This window comes from Salmo salar, chromosome 11, assembly GCF_965601325.2.
Source record: "Salmo salar chromosome 11, fSalSal1, whole genome shotgun sequence".
Classification (NCBI taxonomy): domain Eukaryota; kingdom Metazoa; phylum Chordata; class Actinopteri; order Salmoniformes; family Salmonidae; genus Salmo; species Salmo salar.
In genome coordinates, this window is record NC_138301.1 from 111,032,864 (window position 1) to 111,045,533 (window position 12,670).

The window sequence follows — 12,670 nt, forward strand, 5'->3', positions numbered from 1 at the left end:
GTTCCAGTCTCCGCCGACCACCAGCGTCTCCTCAGGCGCTACCTGTGAGAGTTCCTGTCTAAGACACCTCTCTCCCTGTGTTAGGCACATGCACATTTATAAGGGCAAAACCCCTGTTGTTAATTTCTGCTTTTACTACAAGCAGTTTACACACCTCCTTTGAGGAGCCAATTTTTACGGCCAGACCTGGTGCAAAAAGGACTGCCACCCCTGCACTAACATTTGTTCCATGGCTCAGCACACTTGCCCCCTTCCTCCAGAGCCCCCAAACAACTTCATACATCACATCTCCTGCAGAAACAAGTACTTTCTTTTGTTTTACATATTCACCCAAAAGACTCCTCTTTCTCGCATCTCTGGTGCCATTTATAGGCTAGGGTCCTTTTTTCTCAATTTCCACCTGACTGACGTGCCCAAAGTAAACTGCCTGTTACTCAGGCCCAGAAGACAGAATATGCATAGAATTGGTATCATAGGAAATAAAACGCTTTGAAGTTTGTAGAAATGTTAAAATAATGTATGAGACTATAACACAATTGATATGGTAGCCGAAAATCCAAAGAAAAACCAACCGGAATATATTTTTTTGAGATCCCATGCTCTTTCAATGGAAAGCTATGGGTCCTATGCAATTCCAGCTCCCAGACTGCAATTCCTATGGCTTCCACTAGATGTCAACAGTCTTTGTTCAAGGTTTCAGGCTTGTTTCTTCCAAAACGAAGAATTTTGAGTTTTGGTACCGGGAGTCACAGTTGGAAATCAGTTTGAGGGCACGCGACGAAGAGGACACACACTTGCTAATTTTACTTTTCTATTGAACATACTTCCTTCCGTATGAAATATTATAGTTTAATTACATTTTAGGGTACCTGAGGATTAAACGTAGTTTGACTTGGATTCCTTTGTCTGCATGTTGAACGAGTGGATTACTGAAATCGATGGCGCCAACTAAACAGACCTTTTGGGATATAAAGAAGGATTTTATCTAACAAAACGACCATGAATGTTGTAGCTGGGACCCTTGGGATTGCAAACAGATGAAGATTTTCAAAAAGTAAGTGATTATTTAATCGCTATTTGTGATTTTCTGAAGCCTGTGCTGGTTGAAAAATATGTTGATGTGGGGCGCCGTCCTCAAACAATCACATGGTATGCTTTCGCTGTAAACGCCTATTGTAAATCGGACAATGCGGTTAGATTAACAATAATTTAAGCTTTTAACCGATATAAGATACTTGTATGTTCATAAATGTTTAATATTATGATTAGTTATTTGAATTGCGCGCCCTCCAATTTCACTGGATGTTGTCGACAGGTTTCCCGCTGATGGGACGCCTAGCCCTAAAAAGTTTTAAGCGAGTCTAACGCGAAGAGTCTCCATAAGAAGTGGGAGAAAAGCCAGCAAAGAAAGAGACCAATAGCAAAGCTCAAAAAGCCCCAGTTCCACATAAAAACTACTCAGCATCTGAAGGTAGACCGTTACGCACGGTTGTGACCCACTTCCTCAACCTAAAATGTTTCCTGGGTGAGAGGACACCATGCCACTCATTTTTCATAGCATGTTGTACTGATCTTACAAACTTTCCCGGATCGCAAAATAAGCTTCAAGATGAACCTTTTTCCTTTTAGTCTCATTCAGGAACCTTGACAGTTCCCTCACCATTTACTTTGACTCCTCTGCCTGACTGGCTGTCAGCTCTGAACCCATTGAGGAAGAGTCTGAAAAGAAAGCCTCCTCATCGCCCTCTTCCTCAGACTCACCTTCCTCCTCATCTCCATCTCCCATCCTGACTACCTGCCCTTTCTCGCTAGTCGGGGCCTACCCCCCCAGCAAAAGGGAAAGGTTCCTTAGTGCCTTTGACCACACCAGCTTCTCCCCTCCCACCTCCTTTCCCCTTTTTCCTTTCCCTCTTGACACCCTCCTCCACCACCCCTAGCCACTTGCCCTTCCCCACTATACTCTGCTCATCCACTAGCATAACCTGACTAGGCCCAGCCTCAGCTACACCACCATCTATAGCATGACTAGACCCAGCCTCAGCTACACCACCATCCATAGCATGACTAGACCCAGCCTCATCTACACCACCATCCATAACCTGACTAGACCCAGCCTCAGCTACACCACCATCTATAGCATGACTAGACCCAGCCTCAGCTACACCACCATCCATAGCATGACTAGGCCCAGCCTCAGCTACACCACCATCCATAGCATGACTAGACCCAGCCTCTGCCACACCACCATCCATAGCATGACTAGACCCAGCCTCAGCTACACCACCATCCATAGCATGACTAGACCCAGCCTCTGCCACACCACCATCCATAGCATGACTAGATCCAGCCTCAGCTACACCACCATCCATAGCATAACTAGACCCAGCCTCATCTACACCACCATCCATAACCTGACTAGACCCAGCCTCAGCTACACCACCATCCATAGCATGACAAGACCCAGCCTCAGCTACACCACCATCCATAGCCTGACTAGACCCAGCCTCATCTACACCACCATCCATAGCATAACTAGACCCAGCCTCATCTACACCACCATCTGTAGCATGACGAGACCCAGCCTCAGCTACACCACCATCCATAGCATAACTAGACCCAGCCTCATCTACACCACCATCCATAACCTGACTAGACCCAGCCTCATCTACACCACCATCCATAGCATAACTAGACCCAGCCTCATCTACACCACCATCCATAACCTGACTAGACCCAGCCTCATCTACACCACCATCCATAGCATGACTAGACCCAGCCTCAGCTACACCACCATCCATAGCATGACTAGACCCAGCCTCTGCTACACCACCATCCATAGCATAACTAGACCCAGCCTCAGCTACACCACCATCCATAGCATGACTAGACCCAGCCTCATCTACACCACCATCCATAGCATGACTAGACCCAGCCTCAGCTACACCCCCATCCATAGCATGACTAGACCCAGCCTCAGCTACACCCCCATCCATAGCATGACAAGACCCAGCCTCAGTTACAGCACCATCTGTAGCATGACTAGACCCAGCCTCTGCCACACCACCATCCATAGCCTGACTAGACCCAGCCTCAGCTACACCACCATCTATAGCATGACTAGACCCAGCCTCAGCTACACCACCATCTATAGCATGACAAGACCCAGCCTCAGTTACAGCACCATCTATAGCATGACCAGACCCAGCCTCATCTACACCACCATCCATAGCATGACAAGACCCAGCCTCAGCTACACCACCATCCATAGCCTGACTAGACCCAGCCACATCTACACCACCCTCTATAGCATGACTATACCCAGCCTCATCTACACCACCATCCATAGCATGACTCGACCCAGGCTCAGCTACACCACCATCTATAACCTGACTAGACCCAGCCTCATCTACACCACCATCCATAGCATGACTAGACCCAGCCTCAGCTACACCACCATCTATAGCATGACTAGACCCAGCCTCAGCTACACCACCATCCATAGCATAACTAGACCCAGCCTCATCTACACCACCATCCATAACCTGACTAGACCCAGCCTCATCTACACCACCATCCATAGCCTGACTAGACCCAGCCTCATCTACAACACCATCCATAGCATGACTCGACCCAGGCTCAGCTACACCACCATATATAACCTGACTAGACCCAGCCTCATCTACACCACCATCCATAACCTGACTAGACCCAGCCTCATCTACACCACCATCCATAGCCTGACTAGACCCAGCCTCATCTACACCACCATCCATAGCATGACTAGACCCAGTCTCATCTACACCACCATCCATAGCATGACTAGACCCAGCCTCATCTACACCACCATCCATAGCCTGACTAGACCCAGCCTCAGCTACACCACCATCCATAGCATGACTAGACCCAGCCTCTGCTACACCACCATCCATTGCATAACTAGACCCAGCCTCAGCTACACCACCATCCATAGCATGACTAGACCCAGCCTCATCTACACCACCATCTATAGCATGACTAGACCCAGCCTCAGCTACACCACCATCCATAACCTGACTAGACCCAGCCTCATCTACACCACCATCTGTAGCATGACTAGACCCAGCCTCTGCCACACCACCATCCATAGCATGACTAGACCCAGCCTCATCTACACCACCATCTATAGCATGACAAGACCCAGCCTCAGTTACAGCACCATCTATAGCATGACCAGACCCAGCCTCATCTACACCACCATCCATAGCCTGACTAGACCCAGCCTCTGCTACACCACCATCTATAGCATGACTAGACCCAGCCTCATCTACACCACCATCCATAGCATGACTCAACCCAGGCTCAGCTACACCACCATCTATAACCTGACTAGACCCAGCCTCAGCTACACCACCATCCATAGCCTGACTAGACCCAGCCTCAGCTACACCACCATCTATAGCATGACTAGACCCAGCCTCAGCTACACCACCATCCAGAGCATGACTAGACCCAGCCTCATCTACACCACCATCCATAACCTGACTAGACCCAGCCTCAGTTACAGCACCATCCATAGCATGACTAGACCCAGCCTCCGCTACACCACCATCTATAGCATGACTAGACCCAGCCTCAGCTACACCACCATCCATAGCATGACTAGACCCAGCCTCAGCTACACCACCATCCATAGCATGACTAGACCCAGCCTCATCTACACCACCATCCATAGCATGACTAGGCCCAGTCTCAGCTGCCTGCGTCTCATGGCCACCTGCTTGTTGACCTTGATTTCCCCCACTGGTGCTGGTAACCTCACCTTGTCTATGGCCTTTATGTGGGCACGTAAAGTTCTTATGACCCAAATCCCCACACTCAAAACACCGTAGACTGTCTGTGCTGGAAAACCCTGCATAGAGCCCCTCCCCATGCCTCACTTTAAAATGCACATTTAACTGTTGCTCATTGTTATTCAGAAACATGAACACTTGCCTCCAGAACGAAACTACATGCTTAACGGCATCTGCCTGAAAACCTGCTGACAGTATACGAAAACCGTTAGCAAGCCTACCAAACCGACTCAGCTCTTTCCGGATATGATCATCCGTAATAAACGGAGGCAGATTCGCCACCCTAGTTGAAGGAGTTGAAAGAGTAGAAATCGGCACCAGCATACCAGCACATATTCCACTAGCAATCAGCCTACCCACCAAATGTATTCATCGCGCACACCACACCATTCAAAACCCCAGGAAAGTAAAACTATGTCCTCTTCGTCCCTAACTTTGAAAAAAAAGTGGGTACTGCTAAACTAACAGTGCGTTAACCCTCCAAAAATGGAAAGAAAACACCCAGGAGAGAATCAAGAAAATAAGTGACAGAGCCCTTTCACACCCTCTTAACTACAAAACACTCTCAGCCTGCACTGAGTGAGAAGGAGAGAGAGAGACAGAGAGACAGAGAGAGCAAGAGAGAGACAGAGAAGGAGAAAGAGAGCAAGACAGAAAGTGCAAGAGATAGCAAGAGAGAGAGATGGAAAGAGGGAGGGAGGGAGAGAGAGAGAGAGTGTGTCTCCCTGCCTGATCCCGGAGCCCCTCTGTCTGTCACAGACCTACATCCACAGATATTACAAGTTCTTCTCTCTTTTCTTCTTCCTTCTTTCTCTTCTCCCCCCTTTGGAAAATCACAGGCCGGCTCTCAACCAAACAATAACAGTGGGGTGAGGAGGAGGGGGAGGAGGAGTAAAAGGAGGGGGAGGAGGAGGAAAAGGAGGGGGAGGAGTAGGGGGAGGGGGAGGAGTAGGGGGAGGAGGATAATGGGGGTGTTTGGGGTGGATTATATTCCAGACACATTAATAAAATATGCTCACAGGCCAGGTGCGGCTGAATTTCTTTAAAGGTGCCCGGGGGTATCTTTTCTCTGTCTCAAGGCGGTAGTGTGTGCTGTGCATTAGATCTTTCCATCTGCCGGTTCCCAGACCCACAGTACAGCAGCAGGCACACAAACTGTCACACACACACACACACACACACACACACACACACACACACACACACACACACACACACACACACACACACACACACACACACACACACACACACACACACACACACACACACACACACACACACAGCCACGCAAACATGCAAACACACACTGATACATGCTGACACACACCCTGTGTTGGCCCGTGATACAACGTTTGTGTGTGTGTGTGTGTGTGTGTGTGTGTGTGTGTGTGTGTGTGTGTGTGTGTGTGTGTGTGTGTGTGTGTGTGTGTGTGTGTGTGTGTGTGTGTGTGTGTGTGTGTGTGTGTGTTTGCATGCGTCGGGCCGCTGAGACTCACACCCTAACCACAAGCACTTCACTCCCAGTCTAGTAAATAAGCGCTTCGTAGATGTTCAATTAAGGCCCTAATTAAGTGATTAATTAAGACGGACTGTCCATGACGCTGATAGAGAGTGGTTCCAATGAGACGAAGAATGGGTGTACATTTCCATAATGAGCTCGTCTGGATGTGCTTGTGAAGGTGGCCTCTGTTACTGATGTAGCTGGGATGCTTTCACAGTGATCAGGAAATGACGGTAACACTGTGTTCATCCACAGTACTGTTACAGAGACTAAATACAGAACAGGGATGCTTTCACAGTGATCAGGAAATGACGGTAACACTGTGTTCATCCACAGTACTGTTACAGAGACTAAATACAGAACAGGGATGCTTTCACAGTGATCAGGAAATGACGGTAACACTGTGTTCATCCACAGTACTGTTACAGAGACTAAATACAGAACAGGGATGCTTTCACAGTGATCAGGAAATGACGGTAACACTGTGTTCATCCACAGTACTGTTACAGAGACTAAATACAGAACAGGGATGCTTTCACAGTGATCAGGAAATGACGGTAACACTGTGTTCATCCACAGTACTGTTACAGAGACTAAATACAGAACAGGGATGCTTTCACAGTGATCAGGAAATGACGGTAACACTGTGTTCATCCACAGTACTGTTACAGAGACTAAATACAGAACAGGGATGCTTTCACAGTGATCAGGAAATGACGGTAACACTGTGTTCATCCACAGTACTGTTACAGAGACTAAATACAGAACAGGAGCTCACCCCCAAAGAGGCTCTCAGGGGAATGTCTTTGACACATGTATTTAGTGTAAGACACATCCTGTTTGTATCAAACATGCACACAGAAACCACAGCCCCTACACGCACACACACGCACGCGCGCACACACGCACACACGAACACACGAACACACACACACACACACACACACACACACACACACACACACACACACACACACACACACACACACACACACACACACACACACACACACACACACACACACACACACAGGCCTCTTTTGGCCTGAACTCACAGGAGATCACTCTCCCCCTGTTAGCCAGCCCCCCTCCGAGGTTCCTACCTGGGCCTCCCTCCAGCCTAATTCCCCCTGATAGAGATGGATGCTTGGGGGTTACTGTGCCACGTTACTAATAATAGGAACTTGTTGCATAACAAAGGAGCGGGTAGTTGGGGGACAACTAGTAAAATGCTGTGATTCAGATGAATGGTCCGGTAGGAAGACACATCTCGACTTGGCTGTGTAATGTGTAATGACCACAGTAACCATGGTGCTGGGCACTGCATCTAGACACTACTTAACCCTGGTCCTTGATGTTCCCATGGCGCTCCGCACGCTGCCACCGGCTGAGTGTGACCGTCATTCTGACCCAAGTAAGTCTCAGCGACACGCTGGGTTGTGTTGTCCAGACAACACATTGATTCTCTCTATGTGGATTTAGATCCTTGTTTCTCATCAGACTATCAGATTCACTAACCACGATAACAGGGAGGGCTTTATCAAGCCTGGTAACACTAACCACGATAACAGGGAGGGCTTTATCAAGCCTGGTAACACTAACCACGATAACAGGGAGGGCTTTATCAAACCTGGTAACACTAACCACGATAACAGGGAGGGCTTTATCAAGCCTGGTAACACTAACCACGATAACAAGGAGGGCTTTATCAAGCCTGGTAACACTAACCACGATAACAGGGAGGGCTTTATCAAGCCTGGTAACACTAACCACGATAACAGGGAGGGCTTTATCAAGCCTGGTAACACTAACCACGATAACAGGGAGGGCTTTATCAAACCTGGTAACACTAACCACGATAACAGGGAGGGCTTTATCAAACCTGGTAACACTAACCACGATAACAGGGAGGGCTTTATCAAGCCTGGCGACACTAACCACGATAACAAGGAGGGCTTTATCAAACCTGGTAACACTAACCACGATAACAGGGAGGGCTTTATCAAGCCTGGTAACACTAACCACGATAACAGGGAGGGCTTTATCAAACCTGGTAACACTAACCACGATAACAGGGAGGGCTTTATCAAGCCTGGCGACACTAACCACGATAACAAGGAGGGCTTTACTACACTCCTTAACAATATGCTCTGTTTTTCTCTCTTTCTTTCTTTCTTTCTCTCACACACACACACACACACACACACACACACACACACACACACACACACACACACACACACACACACACACACACACACACACACACACACACACACACACACACACACACACACACACACACACACACACACACACACACACAAACAAGCATACACATACCTTTCTCTTTGAACATGTTTTTCATGTTGATTCCAGCCTCTCTGTCCCCAAGGTCTCCATCAACAGGATTCATCACTACACAAACAAACAGTGAAGTCAGTGAACAACATGTTTATATGCAGATGTCCGTCTTGGCCTGTTTATACAGTTTATTTATTTACAAACAACGGTCTAGAGAGAATGTGGGAGAGTGAGAGAGAGAGAAGAGAGAGAGAGGGAAAGTGAGAGAGAGAGAGAGAGAGAGGGAGAGAGAGAGAGCGAGAGAGAGAGAGAGGGAAAGTGAGAGAGAGAGAGAGAGAGAGAGAGAGAGACAGGCATACCGAGAGACACAGAGAGATATAGAGAGGAGGAGAGGCAGAGAGACAGAGAGACAGGCATACAGAGAGACACAGAAAGATATAGAGAGGAGGAGAGGCAGAAAGACAGGCATACAGAGAGACACAGAGAGATATAGAGAGGAGGAGAGGCAGAGAGACAGAGAGACAGGCATACAGAGAGACACAGAGAGATATAGAGAGGAGGAGAGGCAGAGAGACAGGCATACAGAGAGACACAGAGAGATATAGAGAGGAGGAGAGGCAGAGACAGAGAGACAGGCATACAGAGAGACACAGAGAGATATAGAGAGGAGGAGAGGCAGAGAGACAGAGAGACAGGCATACAGAGAGACACAGAGAGATATAGAGAGGAGGAGAGGCAGAGAGACTGGAGAAAGAAAGATATGCTTGTGTCTCACCCAAGCGGTCGGGGGTGTGTTGGTGCGGGGCGGGGGAGCTGGAGGCACTGCTGCTGGGGTGTGAGGAGGGCTGGGAGCCCGGGCGAAGACCTTCCTCCATGGAGGGGGCTGGAGAAGGGCTGTCCTGGACACACTCCTGCCACAGAGACCGAGGGTCAGACTGATAAAGAGTTAATTCAGTAGAGTCACACACACATACACACACATTTATAAACACACACACACACACATTTATAAACAAATACACACATAGCTAGCTATAACACATGTGGACACCTCACATCTGCTGGTCTTTCGTCCCTAACACTCCTAATGTCAGACAATCCAAATGGAGATTAAGCCCTCTCTCCTCCCCTCTTCTCTCCCTTCTCTCCTCTCTTCTCCCCTCTCTCCTTTCCTCTCTCCTCTCCTCTCTTCTCCCCTCTCTCCACTCTCCTCTCCTCTCCTCTTCCCTCTCTCCTCCCATCCACTCCTCTCCCCTCTCCTCTTCCCTCTTCCCTCTCTCCTCCCATCCTCTCCTCTCCCCTCTCTCCTCTCCTCTCCCCTCTCTCCTCCCATCCTCTCCCCTCTCTCCTTACCTCTCTCCTCTTCCTTCTCTCCTTCCCTCTTCTCCTCTCCCCTCTCTCCTTACCTCTCCCCTCTCTCCTCTCTCCTGTCCCCTCTTCCCACTCTCCTCTCCTCTCCTCTGATATCTATGTAGGGTAAGGCAAACAGGCCGGGGTGAGGGGGATGCTGGAAAAGTAAACAGCACCAGACGCTGCAATCTCCCTCTGCCATCTGCAATCCGGGTGGTACTATTTAAATAGAGGCGATCTATGGCCTGCCCTAGCCCCCCCCCCCCCCAGAAAACTAGGACTCTGTGGGCAGGACACAAAAAATGGACAACATACATGCCCCTCTGGAGCAGGTCACTAGAGGAAGGGTGCTGTGTCTGAGAAGTGAGTTGAATAGTCTGTGTTAGTGTCTGATTGAAAACAAATATACTACATTTATGTAGAAATTAATTCACTTAATCGATCAAGCTGATGCTGGAATAGCAAAGCAGTAGGATATTAAAAATATTTAAGAAAATATGTGTACTGTCTGTCTGTCTGGGTGTCTGTCTTTCTGGGTGTCAGTCTCTCTGGGTGTCGGTCTCTCTGGGTGTCGGTCTCTCTGGGTGTCTGTCTCTCTGGGTGTCGGTCTCTCTGGGTGTCTGTCTCTCTGGGTGTCGGTCTCTCTGGGTGTCGGTCTCTCTGGGTGTCGGTCTCTCTGGGTGTCGGTCTCTCTGGGTGTCGGTCTCTCTGGGTGTCTGTCTCTCTGGGTGTCTGTCTCTCTGGGTGTCTGTCTCTCTGGGTGTCGGTCTCTCTGGGTGTCGGTCTCTCTGGGTGTCTGTCTCTCTGGGTGTCTGTCTCTCTGGGTGTCTGTCTCTCTGGGTGTCGGTCTCTCTGGGTGTCGGTCTCTCTGTGTGTCTGTCTCTCTGGGTGTCTGTCTCTCTGGGTGTCTGTCTCTCTGGGTGTCTGTCTCTCTGTGTGTCGGTCTCTCTGGGCGTCTGTCTCTCTGGGCGTCTGTCTCTCTGGGCGTCTGTCTCTGGGTGTCTGTTTCTCTGGGTGTCTGTCTCTCTGGGTGTCTGCCTGTCTGGGTCTCTGTCTCTCTGGGTGTCTGTCTCTCTAGACGTCTGTATCTCTGGGTGTCTGTCTCTCTGGGCGTCTGTCTCTCTGGGCGTCTGTCTCTCTTGGTGTCTGTCTCTCTGTGTGTCTCCCTGGGTGTCTGTCTCTCTGGGTGTCTGTCTCTCTGGGTGTCTGTCTCTCTGTGTGTCTCTCTGGGTGTCTGTCTCTCTGGGTGTCTGTCTCTCTGGGTGTCGGTCTCTCTGTGTGTCGGTCTCTCTGGGTGTCGGTCTCTCTGGGTGTCGGTCTCTCTGGGTGTCTGTCTCTCTGGGTGTCTGTCTCTCTGGGTGTCTGTCTCTCTGGGTGTTTGTCTCTCTGGGTGTCGGTCTCTCTGGGTGTCGGTCTCTCTGGGTGTCTGTCTCTCTGGGTGTCTGTCTCTCTGGGTGTCTGTCTCTCTGGGTGTTTGTCTCTCTGGGTGTCGGTCTCTCTGGGTGTCTGTCTCTCTGTCTGTTTCTCTGGGTGTCTGTCTCTCTGGGTGTCTGTCTCTCTGTGTGTCTGTCTCTCTGGGTCTCGGTCTCTCTGTGTGTCGGTCTCTCTGGGTGTCGGTCTCTCTGTGTGTCTGTCTCTCTGTGTGTCGGTCTCTCTGGGTGTCGGTCTCTCTGTGTGTCTGTCTCTCTGGGTGTTGGTCTCTCTGTGTGTATTTGTGTAAATGCTATTTCCCCTGGCTGTACGGTAAGCCCCTGGCTGTCTCCGACATGAGCCGTGAGTCTCAGTGACAAACACTACCCTAGCAACACTACCCTAGCAGTCTGCCAACCCCCTTGGTAGGAAACGTCTACCCATCCTCTCTGTTCTGGCCTCGTGGGGAGATGGAAGGAAAGAATCTAATGTCGATATTAACATACTTTTCTATGTGGAATTATACTCATTACTAGTCTCTAGAGCTGAATTCTAGCCCTCTTCAACATTGCTAATATGATAGCCACAGCTTAACATCCATTTTAAGGGGGATGAAAGTCACATCTGTACACTCTGTTATAATAGCACTAGTGGTGTAGTGAGCATTGTTGAAATACATTCACAGATGGGTGGTATGAATGAGGAATAAACCATAGGTATATGGCTTAAAGCCTACAGGTAATGTGACAGTCTTTGTATTCAGAGTGTTGGGTGAATTGCTACAGCGGCCTCGCAAAACAATGAGAATATCTCTAAAAGATGAACGTCTGTGAACATGAGTCCTTTTTCTTACCTTGATGACAGACGCTCCTCCTCTGGATAAGGGGCTGTGCATCTGAGCTGCGGCGGCCATGTTGGCAATGGTGTTCAGGTGGTTCATCTGGTTCATTGCCATGGCAACAGACGCAGGAGGCAGGCCGACGGGCAGCAGGGGGTGGGGCATCATCATGAAGGGTAGGTCCAGTCCTGCAGACAGAAAGAGTGAGAGGGAATGAGGGAGAGAGGGTGAGTCAGAGAGAGAGAGAGGGAAAGAGAGAGAGGGAGGGTGAGGGAGGGAGAGAGAGACAGAGAGAGAGGGAGGGTGAGGGAGAGAGACAGAGAGAGAGAGCGAGAGCAAGAGGGTGAGGGAGAGAGGAGGGTGAGGAAGAGAGAGAGAGAGAGAGAGAGAGGGAGAGAGGAAGAGAGATGGTGAGGGAGAAAAAGAGTGAGAGAG

At 49.4% G+C, this 12,670-nt stretch overlaps 1 protein-coding gene across 8 annotated transcripts in view; it reads right to left on the reverse strand.

Moving 5' to 3' along the window:
- The window catches only part of LOC106592083 (dachshund homolog 2), a 318,539-nt gene that overhangs the window by 61,783 nt on the left and 244,086 nt on the right, over nucleotides 1-12,670 (reverse strand). For 4 of the 8 annotated variants that reach the window (XM_082958278.1, XM_082958275.1, XM_082958274.1 and 1 more), the window contains 3 exons: nucleotides 12,251-12,423; nucleotides 9,413-9,548; nucleotides 8,677-8,751 (listed from right to left, as the gene is read on the reverse strand). In XM_082958278.1, the coding sequence (XP_082814404.1) occupies nucleotides 8,677-8,751; nucleotides 9,413-9,548; nucleotides 12,251-12,423 (384 nt within the window). Of the gene's footprint in view, nucleotides 1-8,676; nucleotides 8,752-9,412; nucleotides 9,573-12,250; nucleotides 12,424-12,670 lie in introns of all 8 variants that reach the window. The other 4 variants (XM_082958276.1, XM_082958271.1, XM_082958270.1 and 1 more) reach the window with 1 other exon arrangement.